Source organism: Pollachius pollachius, assembly GCF_949987615.1.
Source record: "Pollachius pollachius genome assembly, chromosome: 20".
Classification (NCBI taxonomy): Eukaryota; Metazoa; Chordata; class Actinopteri; order Gadiformes; family Gadidae; genus Pollachius; species Pollachius pollachius.
This window is the reverse complement of record NC_136953.1, coordinates 10055314-10079915: the sequence shown is the minus strand read 5'-3', so window position 1 is coordinate 10079915 and position 24602 is coordinate 10055314. Positions and strand designations below refer to the sequence as shown.

The 24602-nt window shown below is 46.2% G+C and overlaps 3 protein-coding genes across 3 annotated transcripts; 1 reads left to right on the top strand and 2 right to left on the bottom strand.

Moving 5' to 3' along the window:
* Positions 1-671: 671 nt before the first annotated feature.
* pik3c3 (phosphatidylinositol 3-kinase, catalytic subunit type 3) lies at positions 672-13933 on the bottom strand. Its single transcript, XM_079757790.1, has 25 exons — positions 13559-13933; positions 12892-13080; positions 12465-12608; positions 12011-12140; positions 10598-10684; positions 10294-10389; positions 9998-10069; positions 9506-9610; positions 9248-9340; positions 8681-8866; positions 8093-8232; positions 7485-7569; positions 7214-7281; positions 6890-6995; positions 6127-6243; positions 5280-5411; positions 4916-5044; positions 4351-4420; positions 4089-4153; positions 3793-3877; positions 3256-3330; positions 2346-2514; positions 1618-1708; positions 1337-1462; positions 672-906 (listed from the first exon to the last, which is right to left on the bottom strand). Exons 1-25 carry the CDS (start codon positions 13621-13623, stop codon positions 892-894), a joined length of 2640 nt encoding a protein of 879 aa, XP_079613916.1. The 5' UTR covers positions 13624-13933; the 3' UTR covers positions 672-891.
* A 2586-nt stretch (positions 13934-16519) lies between these two features.
* Positions 16520-17694, top strand: msmp1 (microseminoprotein, prostate associated 1; the record flags this gene model as incomplete). Its single annotated transcript, XM_079758259.1, has 3 exons — positions 16520-16634; positions 16895-17003; positions 17532-17694. 3 exons carry the CDS (start codon positions 16520-16522, stop codon positions 17692-17694), a joined length of 387 nt encoding a protein of 128 aa, XP_079614385.1.
* A 746-nt stretch (positions 17695-18440) lies between these two features.
* Positions 18441-24463, bottom strand: rgp1 (GP1 homolog, RAB6A GEF complex partner 1). The gene is made up of 10 exons (XM_079757733.1): positions 24405-24463; positions 24050-24142; positions 23701-23816; positions 23466-23599; positions 22861-22944; positions 21622-21771; positions 20987-21133; positions 20314-20441; positions 19474-19651; positions 18441-19136 (listed from the first exon to the last, which is right to left on the bottom strand). The coding sequence occupies exons 3-10, from the start codon at positions 23814-23816 to the stop codon at positions 18913-18915; spliced, it is 1161 nt and encodes a 386-aa protein (XP_079613859.1). The 5' UTR covers positions 24050-24142; positions 24405-24463; the 3' UTR covers positions 18441-18912.
* Between the last annotated feature and the right edge of the window lie 139 nt (positions 24464-24602).

Below are 24602 nucleotides of genomic sequence, written 5' to 3'. Positions count from 1 at the left end.
AGGGTGTCTCACTGCCGACCACAAAACCTACAGTATGATGGCCTAACCTCTACGTGTTCCATAATGTCTTGTATCTGGACTCATTTAAAGGGACTATATGTTTAAATTCATTAATTGCTTTACGTTGCCAATATGAGCAGGATGAAGTTTAACTTAAACAATGAGACCTCCCGACTCTCTTCGTTGTGTAGAAAAGTATGTGGGCTGATTTTGATTATATTTGAACCTGAATGGTGATGCCAGAAAAAAGGAAGGAAGTGACGCCTAAGCTTCGACGAAAATGTTGCACACATGTCAGTTTCAGTACTTTTTAATTTGTTAATTTGATGTGTTATTATATCCACTCACACCTGTCCTATTTGTATAGCTTATCTTAATTTATGATTATAAATAACATTAGTTAACAATCACTATTGTCTCAACATACGGAGCTCACACTCTAGTGCTCTCAATGAGTGAGCTCCAGCAAGCTGCAGTTCATTTACCGGCCTATGGGGTCAGTAATGAGAAAGAATTTCAGACGTTACCTATTAAAAGTACTGATAGTACCAGTTTAAAGTTGGTTTAGATCTAAATCTTTCAGCTTAATAGTATTAAATAGACCGCAAGTTCAAATAAAAGAATGGAAGTTGTGTATCCTTTTTTTTAATAATACATTTTTATTTGGCCTTCATTTTAATTAATGTATCAACAATATACAGTATATATACACACACACGCATGAGTTAAAACAAGGGCGTTCATCTTTGACCTTGTAATTATTTTTTTTCATATTGCAGTAAAAAGGCAGGAAGTGCATCGTGGTCGTCTCTAGGACCCAGAGGAGACCCTGCTGCCACCCTGCGTTTCCATGGCAACGGTCCTGTGTGTTTTACCCCTCGCTCGCCCCTTTCACCTGCGCCAGTACTAAAATAAAAAAATGAACATGTAAGAGAGGGAGTGCTTGGGAAGCTGTTGGCTGTTGATGTCGACTACGGATGTAGCTTAGCCTCTTGGCTAGCTGGCATATTTACATTTAAGTTTTAACTAAAATGTTGATTAATGTGACCCGTCCCTGGCAAAAACAATCGTAAATAAGTGAGGTAAATAAATGAATACAAAATTAATTAATAAATATTAATAGAAATACAACAAATAAAAACAAATCTTGGTAGGAATGTTGGTGGAATGATATTGGAAACAAAACCTGAAAAGGAAATCTAGCCAATGGATCTGGCTTCCATGGGAGAAATTTCAGGTACCCTTTACTCTCCATAGGGGGCGCTTTTTCTGTAGTCAGGTGGTTTGGTGGTTGGCTAACCCTTTTAGAAAGCGTTTTGGAAGGGGCATCACTTACCTGGGCGAACTTGTGTATCTGCTCTACCACCGCGGCGAACAGCGCTCCCACGCTCTCGTCAATTAAGCTCTGCATGTAGTGGACTGCCTCCTCATCCGAAAGGTCCAATCGGAACTTGTCCTGCACCTGAAACAAGGAAGTGGAAGGGAACAGGGGTTGCGATTATCGCTTGTTGACATGTGTTGCTGTCGGCCTCCCCAGACCAGCATTTGACTGATTTTTTCCTAAATTAAGTAAGACTAAGTGACTCGGGTAACTAGTGCTGGAACCTATGGCTTTACCTTCTTAACTGTCTTGTCGGGCTCCAGGGCGATGTCGGGAATGTTGGCGTCCACCATGAGGGAGAACAGATTGAGGATCAGGTTGGAGTACCTGGGGATCAGCGTTAAGTTAAGAGTTTCCACATTTTTCTTGAAGTTCGGATTCTCTCCCGGGTTGAATCAAGTGTACTTGTTTTGCTGTTACTCAAAGTCTCAATGGACCTCGCATCATTCGACAGCCGATATATAACCTCTAAAGAAGAACATCACGAGAGAGCCTCAACGTCTGCTGGCCTGAGGGCTTCAGATCCTAAACCCTTGGACGTTGAGGCACGCTCGCTATGTTCACGACTCATTTGCTGTCAGGCATTACGACCCCCGTTTTATCAACAGTGGGGAGCCCGAATCTCAGTCTAAATTTGTACGCTAGCTCGGGCTTCAGTGATGGAAATGGGTTAAAATAAGGAGTTGACGTCTTTCAGATTTGGCCACATCGATCCCAGTGGCCGGAGAGTGTGTTTTTGTATGTTGGTAGCTTCGCAGAAATTACACAGGAATGTGGTTTCGATATTTAGTTTGTACTGGACTGGCCTGGCCAGCAGACGCACTATCCCTCATCCAAATCAAGCCTGTGGCTTGTTTGGGCCCTGTACCATATGGGCTGGATCCCATGCCGTTCTGGCCCCAGGATTCAGGCTGAGTCATCACCGCGTGAGCGTGTGTGTGTGTACGTGTGTGTTGCTCCGTACCTCCGGAGGTGGAGGAAGGCGGTGTAACACTGCTTCCTGAACTCCTGGTACTGCTCGCTCTGCATGCCCCCCATCCCCTCCACCATCTCCTTGCTAAGCTTCATGGGCGGCGGCAGGGGCTTGGGGTCACGGCCCAGGATGTAGCCGAAGTCCACGTGGAACAGCTTACCTGGGTGGGGGATACGGAGGAAGGCGCCAAAGGTGAACAATAGGGCTGTAACGATACACCAACTCCCGATTCGGTTTGTATCACGATTTTTGACCCACGGTTCGATTCATCCCAAGACTTTTTTACATTTAAAAAGCGTTTTATTTAAACAACATTCATATAACAATTAACTTAATGTGACATTTAATAACAAATAATTTGGAACACTGAACGGATTTGAACAGAAAGAATACTATTAAAGTAGGCCTATAGCAAAGTGAATAAATATATAACCAAAGATTGCAGTTGGAGGATGCTTGCAGGTAGGCAAAAACCCTCAACTAGTTTTGTGGTTTAGGCTTACGTATTTGAAAATATTAATGTCAAAAAAATAATAAAGTTTTGACTGACATTTAATTTTTCTATTACCGGACAACGGAAACCCTGGCAGTAACAGCTAATATCAGGTGGCTGGATCTTGACTGGAAGGATAATGGGAGTTAGAAAGGGCGTGTCGCGCTTCTGCCTTCTCACACCGCGAGACAGGTTCGTGGCTTTGAGTTCCGCGATTTCGGTTTCGGTACGCATATCGTTACAGCCCTAGAGAACAAGGTTGTTGTTGTCGTTTGCCATCTGATGATGCACTTCGGGGGAGGCCACCGTCTGATGTTACTTAACCTCCGGGGGCAGGCTCGGGTCTGGAGACCCCAGCTAGGTGGTCATAGGTTCAGGGTTAGCGGCCTGGGGAGATCTGGGTCTTACCCGTCTTGGTGAGCAGCAGGTTGTCCAGGTGTCTGTCCCCGACGCCCAGGATGTACGTGATGACGCAGTAACCAGCTGGATGGGGACAAGGGCGGAGCAAGCATCAGTACAGTTCATTACCTCACGCAGTAGTTCAGGCATTGACCGATTTTACAATATCGTTAGCCTGACTAAATTGTGATATCTAACCTAACTGTACTGTGCTGATGCTGCTGATTCATTGCGCCTCATTGGTTGTATCCTAAGCCAAATCAGAGTGCTTTTTTCATTCCATAATCACCACCTGCCGAAGTCATCTACTCGACTTTGGGCATTTTTGACGCTAAACAGAAGATGAACCTTAAAATATGATGGCTAACGATATGTTACTCAAATGTTGGTCCAAGTCATAAATAAGTCCTGTTTCCTTGACTAGGGGTTGGTATGACAATACTGGTTCAGGGGATTTTGTCTGGGTTTGAATCCTGGTGGGCCCCTTCAGTATTACAAGGACCTGCACTCAGGGGCCCAACGGTTCTACGGGGGGCTGGTACTGACCGCAGCTCTTGACGTAAGTGTCCATCACCTCTGGGCTGATGCCGTATGGCCCCTTCTCGCTGGGCGCATGTCTTCTGAAGAAGCTCTGGAGGAGAACAGGCAGAAAGCCAAGGAGATGCATCATGGTTAACGGAGTTTTGGTGTTAAAGAAGCAGCAGCTTTTTTCGATTGCAGTGAATCATGTTGCCTGTAACATCACGTGTCCCCTCTTTAGTGCGGTGTGTAAGGTAAATAAATAAAGGGGATGTTCATCATGATCTTTCAGATATTGCTGCTGCAGTGCGATAGACGATCACCTGTATGTTCCCCTCCGTCGCCAGGACTTCAGCCACAGGCACCGACTGGACAAACTGCATGAAACCTGAGGGTTAGAAAAACAGTACATTTTAAGTGTGCGATGGCTAACTAACTATTCAAGAAGAAGACGAAAGCCTTCTGTCCCATTTTTTCTCATGTGTGTTGCGTGGGTCATTCGCGGTTGAAGGAGATCAGCGTCTTTGCTCAGAGATGGCGTCACGTCAACAACACATTCCTCCGGGTGAGGAGTCGCTCTCCTACCGTGCTTGGTGCTCGTGGCCAGAACTTTATACGGCGTCAGCTTCAGGTCCAAGTTCTCCTTCCTCAACAGCTGCAGGGCCCAACGAAAACAACACACACGTTCAAAACATTCAATCCTTGGAGTTATCCAACAATAACCCTTGGTCTTAATGATGGTGGTCTTAATGATATTAATAGTCTTAATAGTAGTAATGTCCTTTTTAGAACATGTTCATTTGAAACACAAAGTCGCATAACCCTTCAAAGCGATGGCTCGGATGGTTATATTAGCTAGGGCAATTGAAAAGCATTCGGGTGCATCTCCAACCCCACTAGAGGGATCGTGCTGTGCTCTGATTGGATCAATGCCACAGAGGTGTCATCGTAGCACCAACACAGGTGCCGCTCATATCACTAACGATGGGTCGGCCACAGCTTGGGTAGCAGACTGTACCAGTGAAGGTGAGTCCACTGCCACATTATAGTAGCAGAGCCATAATTAGTGGTACGGGCGCCAGCTGTGTGTGTCCTAGGATGAGGTCCCCAGTCTGTCTGTTGTGTGGCAGGCTGGGGGGGCGGAGCCTACCTTGTCCATGAGGGAGATGATCTGCAGGATGAGCTGGTCCTGCCGCAGGTCGTCTCCGTGCTTAAAGATCACCGGGTACATGACCCCGTCCTCTGCCTTGAAGATCAGCTTGGCGGGCATCAGGGCACTCTGGGGGGGGGGGGGGGGGGGGGGGGGGGGGGACGACACACACACACACACACACACACACACACACACACACACATTTTGGATAGTCAGTCTCTCTTCATTAATCGAGTGTAGGTCGTACAGTTCAGGTGACCGCGACATTCAAGTCACCGCCACGTGACAAGCGGCGGCATAACATCCATCGTACGCCCCCCCCGGTGGATCCTATTCCGATGTTGGTCCGTCTTGGTCATACCTTGAAGAGCGTGGCGGTCTCCGGTACGATTCCCCGGATCCTGATCTCGGGCTCCAAGGGCAGGGGGATGGGCTCGATGTCGGCCAGGTTCACCTTGTCGTTGTCCGCCAGCAGGGCCTGGAGGCGCTCCGTCTGAGCGGGACACACGCTGCGCGTTAACGTCGCCATGGTGACCAGAGCAGTAGTAATAGTAGCAGTAGCATAGTAGCATTCCCGACGTGAGCGCACTATTCTATCGCAATAGATGTGCTCTATCTATATAGGGTTGTACTACTCTTCTGTTGCTCTGTCGATCCTTTATCCCCTCTCGATCGAACGTACGTGATTCATTTCACACGTGATTCGTAGGCAAGCATGTGTGCTTGGGGGAGGGGTGTAAGATCAACCGCTGACCGACTAGACCTGCCTGAAGGAGATTGCGATGTGACGTCAAACTAACATATGAAAAGACTTTAAACGGTGATAATGAGACAAAAAGAGAAAACGTCTACAAAACCAATCAGCTGTGTATTCTACTTACACGTGTGTGTTTGAGTGTGTGAAAAACGGTTGCATCCACATGTCTCTCCCGGGACAAATATCTTCCATTTAGTGATATAGCTTTACCTAAATAAGACTCGCAGTGAATACTTCATCTGCGTTTGTCCTCCCACACACACACACACACGCACTCTCTCTCTCTCCGGGCATAGGAGCCTCAACTCTTCATCAGTGAATGCTTCAAGATGCTTCAGGCAGGTCACTGGGGATTGAACCCAGAGCCTTTAGGCTGGGAGTCAACCAGCCCTCATTAGGCCTAGACTTGGACCCAAGCTGGTATTGAGAGAGGGGAGGCAGGCAGGCTGACCTTCTTCTTGCGGTTCCCGCTCTCCCTCTGAACGGCCTTCATCAGCTGCACCAGCCGGTCCACGAAGGTCTGCTGGGCGGCCAGCAGCGAGCGCATCACACGCACACTCTTGTCCCCCTGGACGTGTGAGGGGACGAGGTGGAGAGAGAGCGAGAGCGAGAGAGAGGGAGAGAGAGAAGACAAAGGGGTCATCACATGCAGATCCTGACCAACCACGGAGTTTGGTTAACCTGGGTGTGTTTGTGGGGACCAGGGTCTGGGTGTGTTTGTGGGGACCAGGGTCTGGGTGTGTTTGTGGGGGCCAGGGTCTGGGTGTGTTTGTGGGGGCCAGGGTCTGGGTGTGTTTGTGGGGGCCAGGGTCTGGGTGTGTTTGTAGGGGCCAGGGTCTGGGTGTGTTTGTGGGGGCCAGGGTCTGGGTGTGTTTGTAGGGACCATGGTCTGGGTGTGTTTGTAGGGACCAGGGTCTGGGTGTGTTTGTGGGGGCCAGGGTCTGGGTGTGTTTGTGGGGGCCAGGGTCTGGGTGTGTTTGTAGGGGCCAGGGTCTGGGTGTGTGTGTCTGGTGTGTTTATGGGGACCGGGGTGTGGGTGTGTTTATAGTGACCAGGGTCTGGGTGTGTTTATGGGGACCGGGGTGTGGGTGTGTGTGTCCGTTTGTGGGGGCCAGGGTCTGGGTGTGTTTGTGGGGACCAGGGTCTGGGTGTGTTTGTGGGGGCCAGGGTCTGTGTGTATTTATGGGGATTTATGGGGTCTGCTGGGTGCTGACCTTGAGCAGGGCCTGACTGAACCTCCGCATCACGTTGATGTACATCTCGTGGGTCTTGGGGTCTCTTTGCTGGGTGTCCTGGTCCTCACACTCCACGATCACATACCTGCCAGATCATACCCCTTTGGATCATCTCATTCAGACACCATAATATCACGGTAACATGGTGTCCTAATGCGTTTTGATAATAAAAACAATAAATGCAACAATACTTGGGGATATCCTGACATAGTATCTTATTTCACTACAATATTTAGGCTAGTATATTTAGGCTAGTATATTGGCATACACGTATTTAGGCTGCATGTGTTTTAGTGTACTCACCAGTACAAGTAGTTGGCCAGGGTAGAGTTCTTGCATGCCCTTGATATGAGAAACGTGCACAAATCCTGCTGCAAAGGGGACACGGACACACACAAAAAAAAAGTGCTGTGATGAATCCTCCCCAAAAAAGTGTTTTGAAGTCTAGTATTCGACTCATTTGACTTATTGAAAGCATTGATGTCTTCAAAGATAACATTCTGAAAAGCTCTTTCCATTCCACCTCACACATTCTGATACCTTCTGACCTCCTGCGTGTCGGGTCTCCCCTTACCTCCGTACTGTCGCTGTCTGCCCCCTCCTTGGTCTTCAGGGTAGGAGGGGGTGGGGGAGCCGGGGCAGGCGTCACAATCTGAGAGCTACAGAAACATGCAGCAAAAGTACATGATTAGCACATGACTAACACGCAGGCTCACCGCCAGGCAACAGAAATCAAACCGGAATTACATGAAAAAAATATATACCACTTGACGCATTTAATGCATCTTATACTAGCTATCTTTGTTGTATACTGGGAATGGGTTAACCTAGCAGTTGTAAATGCTTGGCACTTCGTTCTATGTTCTATGAATACCGTTCTATGAATATCTTTACTGTACCGACAGCAATATATTGTTGTTTCTCTTTCTTCTAACAAATGTACGTCGTAAGTCGCTTTGGATAAAAGCGTCTGCTAAACGCCCTAAATGTAAATGTTATGCAAGTCTTCCAAGCAAAAGGTTGACCGGATCATGGTAATAAACTGTTAACGTTCTCCATCGTAAAAGAGTACCGCATGTTAAAGCTAACTTTGAGCAGAGGCGTGTGTAGCACTACGAGCGTCACCCTGCGTCTGCCCTACGACCAGGGGGCCTGTGGGAGGAGGAGGGGGGGGCACCAGACCTGTCCATGTCCCCCATGACGATGCTCTCCCCCAGGCCCTGGCTGTCCTTCTTGCTCCCCGGCTCCAGGCCGCCCAGGATGTCGTTGAAGTTCTCGTACTTGAGGGCCTGCACCAGCTGCAGCAGGTACATGAGCAGGTCCTGGGGGCCCGGGGGAAGGGGAGGGGGGTTAGGGCACACGATTCACACGGAAAGTCGGCGAACGAGGGACGCACTGTCTATGCTAACGTATGCTAATGTTTTTAAAGGTGTGCAGTTTAACCTCACACGGTCAAAGATGGCTTGTTCGTGTCTATCAGTACTAAGAGGTATTTTCATGTTTCATCATACATATCTAAAAATGATTTAAATTTCATGCCGCTTCTTTGAATATTATCATATTATATTCAATTATTATTATAGTATATTAAATACAATTGAGGCGGGGGGGGGTATCCTACAAACTATTCCATCCTATTCCACACTTAACCGCCCCACCGGTTCAGTTGTAAACTATGTGAAAATATGAAATGGCGTTTAACTGCACAACATTAACCCCGGGTTTAGACGATAAGAGACGAGGCTAGGGTTCCCCGGCCCCCCTGCCCACCTCGTCGTCGGCCTGCTGCAGGCGGGTGACGGCGTAGCGCCGCACGGTGGGGTTGGAGAAGGCGGAGGAGAGCAGCTCCAGGGAGTCCTCCACGTCCATGGGCCGCCACTTACCCAGCAGCTCCAGGGCCTGCTTGGCCTCCTGGGCCAGGTCCCAGTTCACACACTTCAGGAACTTGGTCAGGGCCTGGAGGAGTGAGAGAGAGAGAGAGAGAGAGAGAGAGAGAGAGAGAGAGAGAGAGAGAGAGAGAGAGAGAGAGAGAGAGAGAGAGAGAGAGAGAGAGAGAGAGAGCTTAGATTTGACCTGCAGTGGTTGGTTTGTTTGCTGTGGGCTCCTGCAGTGTTCTGGTAGGCGGGAGTGGGGGGGAGTGTATGTGATGTGTTTTTTAGGAAAATTACTATTACGACGAAAAAATACACAACGCAGAGTCTATACGAACAGTTTAGAAATAAGCTGAAATATAACAGCACAAAGGATGGGTTTATTTGATTAAGAAAAAGGAGAAGAAAGTTTATGTGTAAACAAATCATCGGTTGAGGTAAGCTATTGAAAAAAGCAGTGCTATACCTTCTCCTGGGTGGTGAGGTAGTATCTGAACTTCCACACCAGGTCCTGCTCCTCAGAGCTCAGCAGCTTGGTGGGGGGGTAGCACACGATGGTCTGTGGACACACACACACACACACAATAAGATGACTTACATGGCATTTTCTCAAATATCCCAAACAAACCCATGCGCGGACAGAAAAGGACTTTGCGAAGGAGAAAAACACAGCAGACGACACTAAGGCATGCTACGCTAACGCCAGGCTAGGGCGGGGCCTCACGTTGAGCTGGTCTCGTGTGGCGGCGTTGGGCTTCAGGTCGTGGTCCGAGGGCCCGCTGCGGAGGCTTCGGGCTAGCTTGTGGTGCTTGCTCTCCACCAGGTTCTCCTGCAGCCGCGTCACGGCACCCCCACCGCGGGTCACATGGCGTAGGGGAGGATGAGGAGGATCAAGGAGTACAGTTTTAGGACATTATTGGCTTGATACAAAAATACATACAGTAAATAAATGAAAATCGACTGTTAAGAGAAGCTTATCCATTGATTGTTTGGTTCGATGGCTTATTTCTAATATTATTGCATTATTGCAGACTTTGGTGGAAGGGTTATGGAACGCATGTTTTTAGGAATATTTAATCCATGCCATGTCCACCACCATATTTCTGTGGTGACTTTGTGGGGATTTTATGCGTTTCCCTAAACTATATTTGATAAAGAGCGTCTGGCTCCATTTAAAATATCCAACATTGTGCGTTTGGTGTGAGTGCGTTCTTACCATGCACATCTGGGGGTCGGGAACTTTTACGATGTCACAGCTGGTGAGAACAGGTGAGGCCTCGTCTCCGTCCTGCATGAGGACGAGGGACGGACGGCAATAATCAATAATCAACTTGATAACAGAGCCGTCTCCAATCACATGTGATGTATTTGGATTATCTCCATAACTAACATATACTTCATCTGTATCGGGCAACAAATAACAAATGCTATGTTATGTCTGTGTAATTGGTTTAAGGCCCACAGATATACCACACACTTATGTTCAGTGTATAAAAGTACAGATGCACGTACCTGCTCGTAATAGACAATACTGTATTCCTTGTCGTTGGTTTTGACGCGTGGAAACTCCACCATGAGGTACATGAAGTTGGAGCTCCGCTTTTCACTCTGGTGACACGCACAGAAATACACAAACACACACACATATACATACATACATATTATGGGATGGACATGGTAGACAGACACAACAGAGAAAACCCCTGGACCTTCTTCTAAACACGTTTGAAGAGTATGACTACATCAAAATGTAGAGGACATTTAATAAAATGTTCATCAGGCATCAATATAGAGTATAATATATACATAAACCAACCTCGTTGATCATTTCGATTTCTCTGAAGGTCAACCTGTCCAGCCAATCCACCTTGGCCATATGACCCTGTCGATGGGCCTTCGTCAGCTGGGGGGAGAGAGACAGAGAGATATAGAGAGAGAGACAGAGAGACATGAAGAGAGAGACAGAGAGAGAGATACAGAGAGACCGAGAGAGAGAGATAGAGACATAGAGAGGGAGAGAAGGATTGGGAACAGGAATTGAAATATATATACACATAAAATGGTAATATTTGAGGCAGTATCCAGTAGAAATCTATATAAAAAAGGTTTTCAAGTCAGAGATAAATGATGTAAGAACAGCAAACGATGTGGCATCGTAGCTGACGTGCATATGGCTCAACCAATCATAGCAGAGGTGAAGGGCCAGCAGCCAATCGAAACATCTCTGATGACACACTCTAAGCCAATCCACTCAAGTGTCAGTGACTGATGAAGGACACAAAAGCGCAGCCATTGCTACAGGAAAATGGTAAGAGAGTTGCCAGGTATAAATAAACCGGAAATACCATCCGCAGTATCAAAATATTTGATTATAGTCAATTAGCTTGAAGGCTTTCATGGTTATTATAACTAATGTTACAAATCATGTTCGTTTTTCTTTTTTAATTTTGTGATAAAATGAACATAATGGAAACCATATCTTGATGCTACAAATGTCCATGCACACACACACGAAAACACTACACATTCACAAAAAAACAAGCCGATACTTGTGTGAGAAGTTATGATTGACAATTTAGGGGACCTATGACGACATATCTTAATGCATTAAACCCCGCCCACCTGTGCTTTTAGCAAGTGTTATTTACAAATGGTGAATAGCATAGCTTTGGCCGGCACACACACACACACACACACACAGACACACACACACACACACACACACACACACACACACACTATCTAGTCCTCCTGCGGTACTCACATCACCCAGAAACTCCAGGTCAGGACTCTGGAATAGATAGCGCTTTAGACAGGGTGAGGCCCTCAGAACAGAACACATACAGGCCCACACAGACAGAACACACATCCACACAAACACACAAGGGATGCCACGTAATGCCATGTAGAATCTGATATTTCAATAAAACAAACTAACAGTACTGCTCTAATACGGTAGCAAGCTTTCAATGTATTTTATATGCATATTTTTTTGTATACATTTTTACAAATCTGTAAAACTGCAACTGTTTGGAAACATGGAAGGCAATATTTTGTCTTAACCTTCACAACATTTAGTGCAGCTCCGACCAAGACAAAACCTAACGCTCACACACACACAAACACACACAAGGACCCATCTCTGACTCCTGGTGCGACCGGTCCTTCTCAGGCTATGTGGGACCCTGGCCCCAGACAGAGGTTCTCCCAGCCCCCCCCGCCCACCCACCTTGGCCAGTCTGCCCATCTGGTCCTCAGATAGGCTGCTGCTGGTCCGTCCCGGGGTGCTGGTGGGCTCTCCGCCGTCCCCCTCCACGCCCGGCCACACCTTCAGGTCGTGCATCCCCTGCCGGAACATTCTGGAGACCACAGGTGGGGTGGGGGGCAAGATCACGACAAGGGGCAAGATGGAGGAGGCGGAGGAGAAGAAGAAGAAGATGGAGAACGAGCAGGAAGGGAGGAGAGGAAGAAAGGGAAGGAGATGAAGACTCATTTGATAAAAGTACATTACACTCATTCCACACATGCAGAAGCTAATGAAACACTGAGTAGAACTAGATTAACACAGCATGTCGTCACTATGGCCCGCCTCAGGTCAATCCGTCCTTTCGCTTCCATTCAGTCAGCGAAATCGAGCGACCCTGGAGGGACAGGATGAGGACATCGAAGGGAAAGGCACTCACCCGTATTTTCCAAATAGGGTGACGGTGGTGCCACCTACAGGGACGGCTCTGCCCGGGCCGTAGACGTCCCACACGGTGAGGGCCACCTGGGCACTCTGGGGCAGGTCCGGGTACTTGACCTGTAGCCGCAGCCATTCATTCCAGCTACGTGATGGAGAAGGGAGGGAGGGAGGGATTGGGAGAATCGACAGCAATGACAGATTTAAATTTTTGCCTTGATCCAAAAAAAAAAAAGAGGGTGAGCAAAAAATGTCTACTAAAGAACTACATATAATATGTGAGAAAATTGCACCTGAACGGTACAAAGAACAAATTTTACACTGAATAAAGCGTGAAAGGAAGGACAGCCACAGAAACACACAACAGGCTTTCATCGTTAACTGCCATCCTCATCACTATACAGTTTGAAAGAAGGCCTGGGACTCACTTCCACCGGGTGCTGAAGGCCTTGTAGGAGGTGCGCACAGGCAGCGCCAGGGGCTTTCCCTCAGCAAACACCTGACAGGTGACGTAGAGGTCCGAGCAGTTCTCCTGGTAGAGGCCGGAGAACCGCAGCATGGGGTCCTGAAGCAGAGCCTTGTAGCTCTTCTGCTCTCGTTTGCCTTCAAGACTGCCACTGGCAGCAGAGGCAAAGCAAATATGGAACATTTTGAGAAATCCACCATTTTGGTCAGGGAAATAGTTTTGGCGTAATGAACAGAACACGTACAGTATAATCGCATAGGATGTATGATCTGATTACTTCTAAAATAGTCCACTTGTGATGCAATGAGCAGTACCTAAATCCACGAGACTGGCTCGCATTCAGATGACAGCACACATGAGGACTACAACAACAACGGGACAATTGTGTCATATCTATCAAGTCATGGTGCTGTGCGAGACGACTGTAGTATAGTAGTAAACGTCAGAATAGGAAATCTATATCCCATATATATATATATATATACATATCGCCATACGAAAACAGAAAACGAGAATGAGTTACAGTTAGCATGTAGTGTTTTGCCTTGCACTGTAAGTAGTAAGGCTCCTGTCATGTAAAGTAAAGATTAACAGTTAGAGAACCCCAAAGATTAGCCGACAGAACTTACATTTTAAGTTGGACGTTAATGTCCAAGTCACAACTGTAGACATAGTTAAATTTGTCGGCGTCCATGTTCCGACAGCTAATACAAATGATATCTAAAAACTGACAAGTACAACATCAAATCTCCGACGGGAATCGGAGACTCTCCGATTTGGGGACTTGTCGGCTAGGCCTTGGATCAGTGCTAAAATATCCGGTATTTTTCTTCAGGGCCTGGCCTCTTTCCACTACAGTTAGTCGGACAAGTTCATCGGGCTATATAACGTTATGAAAAGGAAGACTTCGGCTGTGAGCATTCAAAGTAAAGACATTCTATTTACAGCTGTCTAACCGGGCGAAATTAGATGTTTCTGATAACTACACAACAACAGAGTGAGCAAAAGCTATAGCCAGCCCAAATACATCGTTCATTGATAAGATCACTCTATAAACCTATCTAGAATATCGGGATTTCATTGGGCGATTGGTCGAGTCTGAAAAGGAAATAGGAAGTGGAGAAGGCGTGGTTAAATTTAAGCGCTTAACATTTAAAGGAATAGTGCACGTGACATTAGTGCATGTGACAGCAAGATTAAAGATTTCAATCAATCCTTTCTTGACAAACCTAGCAAACTAGTATGTTCATCAATATAAGCATGTTGCAACGTAGCAATGTTAATTATCTTGTCCAATACTCTGTTAACATCAGTATATGATCTATACTTAACTATTATATATAATAGTTAAGGCCTCTATGGTATATATACCATAGAGGCCTTTTATACTATGATGTTCTATTCTATACTACACTATACTATACGATGTCAGATTAGCAACAGTGATGTCAATGCAATATGACAATAAGAATAATTCAACAATATTAAATATATATTGCCACAAAAAAAAATAGAAGTATTTGCCTTTCTGTTCTGAGACTTCAGGGTGAATGCATAGAAGTGACAGAGCAGTTTAAAAGGATCATTTAGAAATCGCCTCCACACCACTCTGAACCTTGAATTTAACTATCTATTTAACTACCTTCCCGAAAAGGGGTGATGGCGTTACTTCCATTACTTCGGTGACTCAAATTCTCTCCACAATTAAATCACCCACCGGATCCCAATCAAGTGCACATCCATGAAACGCAGAAGGCGTATCACAGGGAAAAAGCTCCATCCTTTTCTGTTTGGGGGCGCCCCGCCCTGGTCCTCACCTCCTCAGAGCTCCGGGGTCAAGCCGCCCTCGGGGTGATTATATAGGACCCATAGGGGCCGCCCAGCCACCATCGCAATGGAAGACGAACAGGCTGAAGAATGTTTGAATTGGTCATCCGGAGATCATGTGTCTTTGATGCAATCTCCAAAGTTCACACGACGAGTCAAAGTATCAAACAGGGAGTGAGAGGGCCTGAGTTGTTCATCTGGATCAACAAACGACATTGTTCCCATCAGTATACAGGCCTATCTATACGTATTGGCAAGGGTTTGGACACGGTTTGTCCGCTTTTTACAAGAGGTTTGAAAGGAATCAGAGCTGTCATCCGTAGCATTGATTTATCTTAGGGAGTCAACTGTGAGTCATGCAAAAATAGACGCAGAACGTTCTCCCTTGGCGATGTTAGCTTGCGTACTACTGTAGTGGCACACCTTTCAGTACAAGCCTATAAAACTCATTTTTTTTGCCCTTTTTGCAAGGCTCATGAGTCTCCGTCTGTGACGGCTGATACGCTTTTTCCCTAAGATCAGATCTTCGAACCCCGGACTGCGACAAGGAAAAGTTTAGAGGGGAGAAAGATGAGCTCATGTTTTGTCCAGACCCGGGACATATGACTGTACTTCGACCGACCCGACCTCCTTATCACCTGTTCCTTGTTTCTTTACATCTAGCTGATTGCGGGGGGCTGCGGCCAGGGTTAATGCTAACCCTGTGTGTGTGTCTGTGTGTGAGTGTATCTCTTTGTAAGTTCCAAGGCACTTTTAAGCCACTGTAAACATGCAGGTGCATAGATGTTTGTGCCCACATATTTGTGTGTGTGTGTGTGTGTGTGTGTGTGTGTGTGTGTGTGTGTGTGTGTGTGTGTGTGTGTGTGTGTGTGTGTGTGTGTGTATGTGTGTATGTGTGTGTTTATGTCTGTATGTGCAGGCGTGTATGTGTGTGTGTGTTGGTGTGCGCAGGTGTGGGTGGGTGTGTGTGTGGGTGTTTGTTTTGGGCAAGAGGGTTCCGTAGGACTATTAGTGACCATATTTTTTTAAATGCTATAATTTACATTAACAAAGTCACGAATGTTGAAGAGCCCCACATAAATCAGTTTAACTCCACCCGTTAACACTGTTGAGAGAACGCCCGTGGACCTCTCATTCATGGAGATGCGTCGAAGTGCGTTGTACACATGCATTTAGAAAGGCTCAAGAACAGTGGATCAAACACAAAGCCTGCTAGAGGAAGCTGAATAAATCACATTAAACCATTCCACTCTCTCTTTCTCTTCATCTTCTTTCCTCCTCCTTTCCTTGGACCTAAACCCCTTCTCTCTCTCTCCCCCCCCCCCCCCCCCCCCCAACCCCTCACCTCTGCTTAGTCACTCCGTGGATGTGTCACTGTTTCTATCACTTTCAGGGGGTTCATGCCCGCTGAAGCGCAACGCACGCTCCTCTCCACAACGCCAAAAGGAACTTGCGCCAAGACAGCCCCCCCCCCAACCCAGCAACATCACCCCTGCCTCTTCCCTATGGCACCCCAGAACCCAAACCTCCCAACCCCCCCCCCACTTTCCACGCCATATGCTGTGACAGACCACGCCCCCCCCCTCCCCCATTCACACACACACACAAACACACACGCACACACATGCACGGACATAATACGGCGGCACAGGCTTGAGGGAAGGTATAAATGCAGTGCTTCTGGGGCCATTGAAGCAACCAGAACCTGAACCCTGGGACCTGAGACCCAAAGCAGACCTGAAGGAAGAGCTAGAGCCACAGACATGGGATCCAACGGAGCAAACCTCATCGCCTTCGCCGCTCTCACCGCCGTGATGATGATGTGGGCCGCCGGGGGCAGCCAGGCCGCTCCGATGGAGTGTCACTTTGACTCAAGAGGTGAGAGGAATCATGACCCTAAACCCTGGGGGTCTCAACGTGTGGCTGTGTGATACGTATGTAGTCTATAGAGTAGTCTTATTTTATGATCTGAAAATTGCCTAAGGTCGGTCCTGATTACAAGCGGTGAGGAGATTATTTCCCATCTGAGGCGACATGTGCAAATACAATATTTTTCGCAATCTTCGACCAAGTTTGAAAGCCTGAATGTTGAACGGTTTTGGTGACCCTCTTCACTCCTCATTCTTCTCCCCTCGCAGCGCAGTGTGGCTTTGAGGGGAGAAACTACAGCATGGGGGAGACCTGGATGGACAACGCCTGCATGCAGTGCACCTGCCTCCACCCTATGGGAGTGGGCTGCTGTGAGACGTAGGTTGACCCCGGGTGGATGCTGACTGTGTACGTCTGTGTGCGTGTGCATCAACTCTGTGTGTCTCTGTGTGTGTGTGTGTGTGTGTGTGTGCGCATGTTCAATCTGCCTGGTTTCCTCTACAGATCTGCTGGTACCATCTACCTATCTACATATCCATATATTTGTCTGCCTGTCTATTCATCACTTTCCTCTCTCTATCCATCACTCTCTTTATCTATTTGTTTGTCAATCGGTCAATCTGTCTTTCTGTCTGTCTATCGCTTTCCTGTCAATCCACCTCTTTGTTGTTATCTATCTCTCTGTCTATCAGTCTGTCTGTCTGACTAGGGCTTTCCTCTGTCCATCCATCTCTCTCTATATCTATCTATCTATCTATCTGTCTGTCTTTCTGGCTTGCTATCGCTTTCCTCTGTCCATCAATCTCTTTTCTCAATATCTATCCGTCCGTCTGTCTCTCTTTCTGTCTCCCTCTCCTTCATGATCTTTCTTCCATCCATGGATCTGACCCTGCTCCTCCACCTCAGGGTACATCGGCCAGTGGACTTCCCCGCGGGATGTGAGGTGCGTGTGGAAGTGGTGACGTGCAAAGTGTCCCTGGTGCAGGCGGCCGACCCCCGTCTGCCCTGCATCCCCGGGGAGAACCACCTGCTCGACCCCAGCCATGGGGCCCTGAAGCTGGGGGAGTAGTGAGCCGTCACAGCCCTGGGTTTCCACGCGATGGACACTTCTACGGTCAAAGTTTCTCAATGATGTATTCCGCATGGTCTGGAACCTTTTCACATTAAGAGCGTTTAAAGATATATTATTATTACTATACTAGTCTTAAAGTTCAAATGTAACCCAAAATGAGGATTCGGTTATTACAGTTTAGCTCTGTCTTAGCTTAACTTTAAATCATTAATGATAAGGGAATTATGTTGAACCAAATGCTGCTCAAGTGATTTTTTTTTGTTTTTGTAATAGATGGCTTATGGGCAGTTATGTGCAGTGCACCTTAAAATGTCCAAAAGCTTGCTACATTATGATGCTAGATCTTTTCACAAACTTGTTGCTATACACCTTTATTATAAAATGCTGTTTAGGGTGTATGTGTGATACTGTTTAAGGAGTGGTAAAAACTAAGTAAATCTTTACTCAAGAAATTAAGTGGCACTTTTTCCCTGTCGATTTTAAAATCCACTATGCTTAACTATAACAATTCAATTTACAATCTATCACAATCAACTATGCTCTAGTGTAAATACCAGCATGTTTACGTAAGATAAACCACTTAATATATAGAACAGTTTATGTTGTATTTGATGTGCTACAATTCAATTAATCTCAAAATAAAGTGCTTTACAACTGAAATACTGTTTTGTGTGTGAAGAAACAATTCTACAAATTCCTCAAAACCACACAGTTTTATTTCAGCCATTGTTTGTACAGCCATTGGGAAATAAAGCCATTTAGCAGTGGAAATCATTGCATAAGATTAAAAAAAAAGCCATGACATATTGTTAATGTGCTTCAAACAGTACAGGCATACAACAGAACATGAAGAGAATGTCAAATAACAACAGTGAAAGCTGCGATTTAGATCATTTCTCTCCATCTCCGAAAAGGAAGATCAGGTTTTGAAGGATTTGCATGGAAGCAACGTGTTGCAACAAAGAGAAAAAAAAAAAGATGTTGCATACATATAAAGTCTATTCACCATTCTGCATATACAATATCAAACATTTGCATTTCTTCCCGGAATGCTTATCTTATTTTATGAAAAAAAGATATATTTGTTAGCACACAGTTCGGTTCAGATCACACGATCGCATATAAGTGAGCCTCTGCATAAGTTCACAACTTGACCCTTCCCGTTGATAGAGCACACCCTCTCAAGTCCTTCACCAATAGGAACACAGCAAATCATCAGATGTTGATGCAGTTGGTCCCTGTAAACTGGGACATGTACGAGGCCAAGGCCGGGTTGGTGGGCAGCACTTTGATTGGCAGGTCCCAGCTGAAAGTGTCCACGTCGACGTTCTCCGCCCCCTTCCAGACTGTCACCTCTGATTGGTTCTGAGTGATAGTGGGCGGTTCCATGGGCTCTCGGGCGGTGACAAACTCAAAGTGCAGGCGCCACCTCAGGGTAACTGTGGAAGTTAAAGTACACAGGGAAACATCAGGTACAACGTAGGAGCACTTGGTTGAACTACACTTACACATTTGAAGGTTTACGCCTGATTTCCACCGGGGACGTACGCGCTGCGGAACGGCTGCCCTGCGTCAATCCCCACCGGGCGCGTAACGGCAGCGTAGCGCTGCCTTGCAAACCAGCCGTATTCACGCGAGATCACAAGGTCACGCGATAATCTAAACCTAATGTACTCACCATCCACTCCCAAAACTACTTGTGATGTCACTTGTTGCCTTTCACAACCACAACAACAAAAAACACAACGACGACGACTGGTTCTGAGAGCGGCGTACCGATGTCGGTGCTGAAGCCCGGCGTGATGTTGAGCGGCACGGGGAGGGAGAAGTGGCTGGAGGCCGTGTGGAGGCAGGGCTCCACGTGGCGGCCGTGGCCCGTCACGCTGACCGCCTGGCCCGGCCGCCGCTGGTACGGCTGCTGGATCTCCTCCTCGCTCTGCAGGCTCACCGAGTACTGAGGCGGCAGGGGGGAACCGATTGAATTGAAATTATATTATTTTCGAACAAGTAAAGAAAAAGAAAAAGATAAAGCAATAATAGAAATTCAATTAACTCATGAAACAAGTGGACAGTTACAATTAAGTAATATTTATAAGCAATGAAAAACAAAAAGGAATAGAAACTTGCTTTACCCTTTCGAAAAGGGGTAAGAAAAAGAAAACTTGGATGGTCCGAGTGTTGAGGCTGGCTCTGGTTAAGAAGTTCTTGTGGTCTCCCTTTGAGCAAGATGCCCTTAACCCCTTAACCCTTACCTACAATAAACTCAATGAGATCGGGCACATTTTGAACTCGCTTTGGAAAAGAGTGGCTGCAGGCCTATACAGCAACAGGCCGTAGTGACGATGCAATGCACCGTATTGAGAAAACCAAGAAACCATTCCTGAGGTATACACAATACAATAAATATGTGTATATGCCTCCATGCAATACAGCACTTAGGCTGCAGTATACAATGTACTGAGTGGAGTACTTGGGGCCCAATACAGAGTACTAACAATGCAGTACACAGTACTGGGATACACAAAACTGAATACAGAGTACTGAACAAAATGGAAGTGTGAAAAATGACCACATAATTCTTCCAACACACACACACACACACACACACACACACACCTGTAAGCAGGGGATGTCTCCCTCTGAAAAGTTGAAAGTCCCGATGATTTCCTCTCCGAGTCTGTAGGCGATCTTGAAAATGCAGAACTTGGCCACTTTGCCCCGCATGTTGGTGATGTTGAACATGCCTGAACAGGGGTCAAAAGGTCCCATTAAACTCTGTCTTAGGTCAGAGTGATCCTGTATTTGATGGAAAACAAGGACTACCAAGACATGTCAATTAGTGCAGCTTGAAATCTAAAAAAACACCACAGTAAACCTGTACTATGAAACCTTTAGGAACCAGTAGGAACAATGAAACCTTTTCGTGGACCAGCAGGAATCCCCTTTTCTATATCCGATTCTCAGATATTCCACAGACCAACAATGTTTAAGAGGGAATAAAATCCCCTGGTTTACGAAATGAATGACATTTCTAACACAAGTTTCCATTTCATAACACGGCAGTAGTTTATGGTTTAAAAAAGTTAATGTTCCAAAAAATGACAGTGTTACCTGGCTGCAAGAAGCAGAATTCAGTTGCCTCGGTTCCAATAGTAAGCAACTGATGCAATTTATAGTGTCTTCACATAGAGAAATACATTGCTATGTCTGTAGTGACAACACAAGCCGCTACACAGTGCAGCTTTAAGCTCTGTCGCTTTGCATGAGAGCAGCGTGGGAGGGGACTCACTGGGACAGCGGCGGGAGGTGCTGACCATCAGCGTGTCCAGGGCTCTCTCCAGGTGCCGGACGTCCCGGCGGCTGGCCTCCTCCTCCTCCAAGAAGGGGTTGGAGGGGGACACCTCCTCGTCCTGGGGGAAGGTAGGCTCTGGCAAGCCTGTGGACGAGAGGAGGCGAGAGGCCGCTTAACTTGGGGGATAGTTCACCATGGAAGTCTGGATGATTTGCGGCGGACGTTTTGAAATGACCTCATTCTGATGAACACTTAAATAGGAAGGTAATGTATTATTTCATATTGTTTGAATGATTCAAACATTATTCATTTTGAAGCTATAACGATTATAAATGGCCAGATTTATCAATAGCATATTGGTTTAATTAACTGTTTACTATGTTACAAATTTATCCACAACTATTTACAATGATTTTTTTAATTTATAGGTGGTTAAGAGGCATCTTGCTCAAGGGAGCCCACAGGTGAACTAAGGTTTGAACCCAGAGCCTTTCAGAGTAAAAACAAACCAACCAACCATCCTGCCCCCATGTGTGATGTGTAGTGGGGTCTTATGAACTGGGTTGGAAGGGAAGGAAGGGGGTTAGGACCAAAGCCTCAGCGAGCGACCCGGTAGGTTGCCGGCCCCTCACCCTGCAGCACCAGCACTCTGAAGGGAACCCGCAGCAGCTTGATGGGGGAGTTGACCCTCTGGCAGCCGATGGTCAGCTTGTAGACATACTTCACCGCCTGGCCGCGGAAACTGGGGGGGCCGTCCACGGGCACCATCTCACTGTAGGCGTCTGGCGGAGAGAGGGGGAAGATGAATGTACAGAATGACTCGTCTGCAGAGAGGCCAATCTGGGCACTGGGTTTGGACAGAGGTTACGTGCCACATGCAGTCTTAAGCCCCTTTCACACATCGTTCCCGGTAAATGACTGGGATAACATTGCAAGCATGGCAAGTGATGGACGCTATCCACACATGTAGCTTCGTTCAGGAACATTTCCGTCTGCCACCCGTTCACACATGGCAAAGCGATGCCGGAATATGGTCCCAGAGACAGTCCAGCAGAGGGCAGTAATGCAACACTGAGAGGAGCTCCTTTATTTCGGAATCTGTCCCATTTCAAGTATTTTTTGAAAAAGAGCTTGTTTGCAAACCAAAGGGGCTGTATTGATATTGTTATCAGTTCACCCAAAATCATCTGCTGGAATGATTGTCTCACTCTCGGAATGAGAGGAACTCCCTTATTTGGAAACGCGGTCCAGAAAAAAAGGAGCCTGTTTGCAAACATACGAAGCTGAATTGAAATTACTATTGGATCCCCCGATAAGGATTGGTACGTTGAAATAAACACTTGCCGATTTCATATACGTCCTCAGTGGAGACTTGTGATTGGTTCTCTCGCTCTACGTTAAAGAGCCATTTATTTGGTGCTACCAGCATTGTGACTGCTTTCATTCACAGCACACCTATACCGGCAGTGACCTGGAAATGTGACTAGGTCTTGAGCATGAAAATTGACGGTGCAGTTTACCACGAATATCAATCCCTGTTCCCATTCACATGACCCCATGCAGGAAATGTTCAGGAACATTGCAGGGTACGACTACATGCGTGGAAGGGGCTTGATTCTAATTAATCTCTAATAATCTCTAATTAGTCTATTAATGCAGCGATTAACGGTACAGTAGCATTACATAGACTTAAATCTGATCGATCAGCCAAACACGATTCAAACACGATTCAAACAAACATGAAAATGTGGTGCTGTACTAGCATTGCTCCAGATCTGCAGTCAACACTTATATAAGACAACAGACAATTACATAATCTCAGAATCTCTCCCTTCTGTGTTCCATGCATGCAAATTCAAAGTACATCTCACATGTCTTGCTCTCCCCGGGGTCCAGACGGAGGTCACAGAACAGTATCTTTGGGGGCGTGTCCAGCATGCACTGGCCTCGCTCTCCTGGGGAACAGAGATATTTCAAACAGGTCAGTAATGGTTTGAACTGTATTGAAGATAGTGCAAGTGTGACATTGTGAAGTTGGCCATTTTTTTAAAGATTTATTAAGTTTGTATCTAATAACTATTGCTGCTCCACTGTTTAATGCCATGCCAAGTCACAATGAATAATGTTGGCCTGAGTTGAATGACATTTGTGGCCAATCTTTTATCATCAAGCTATTAGGCGAGCGAAGGTCAATATTTTGAGATCATTAATCTCCAACGCAAGGGTATTGCAATGGCTGGGCCAACATTATGGCTTTGTGAATCAGAGCTTGGAAATGTAATCTGATTGGGCCTAACACACAACACAACGAATATTAAGTATCATGATGTTAAAACAGGATTATAACTAAAAAACCGAATAAAACCTGACTATTATATTGCATATTGTGACCTACACTTCTTCTCCCCAATGGTATCTTGTCCGTGATCTGTACCGTTACACGTTCTCACTCAATCACTCCGTTCGTTCATCTCACCTCGACTCGGGATGAGGACAGTGTCGCTCCCAGCCTGCACATCCTGTTTGTTGCCCTGAACCGGCAGGGCCACTCTGTTTTCACTGGCGTGAAACTGGCAATGGATCTGGGCACTGGCCCACGCAAGCATCTCACTGTAAGAAACAGCAATACATTGTTTACCTGTCTATAACGACCTGTTATAGGGACTTTTCATACACATATCGTTACGTCCACGACTTAAGTTTGGATTCACCTTGTAGCGGACGTCGAAAGGTGGGACATTGGGTTGGTGAACGTGATGAGACACTCCATCACCTCCCCGGCCAGGAGCACGGGGCCCCGGGCCATGGAGGCCACCACTTCTATCATCTGTATGGATGTTAATAAACCATTACCAGTAGTCAAATCATCAAAAATCCAAAATAAAGAAAGAAATAGGCAGTCAAACTATATTAATGATAGAGTCCGTGATTACGTGAGTAGGAAATGAAGGCCATTCATTCAGCAAGACAAGTTAAATATAATGGACTAATGGAAATGTCTTTAACTTTGTTGCTTCGATCAGCTGGCCACTGTGTTGATAAAAGGTAAAGAAAACATACCTTCGCAGAAAATACGAATGTATTTGAACAACGGATTCCTCCGTGTAAACGTAAAACGTAGGTGTGTACTCCTCAAGAAGGATGAGAACAGTGCTTTATTGTGGAGAAAACATTAAAACAAATGTAAAATACACCGTTAGCATGTGAGAGTGGATAGCATAAACAAACGTCTGTCCGGAGGCTCACTGTGGGACGACCAGAGTTAACCATTGGTGAAAAGAAAAAAGCTAAGTAGCGTCAGGACATGACATACTGCCTTGCAAAAAATAATTATACAAATGTTATAACTGTAAAGAATTCCACAAGCAAATAAAACGATATTGAGCAGTTGTATTTCAATAAATGTAATACATACAATGTAATGTAATAAATACAATACAGTATTTTCTATGGTCGGCCATCCACACAGCGCCGTGGCACCTGTGACGTAGGCTGGACGATACTATTTGAACTAAATGGGAGAGACAATCGCTTAACAAAAGTACATGCAAATAGATGATAGCTATTCTGGCTCCCAGATGTTGCACAGCTGATTACAAATTTAGTTGTGTAT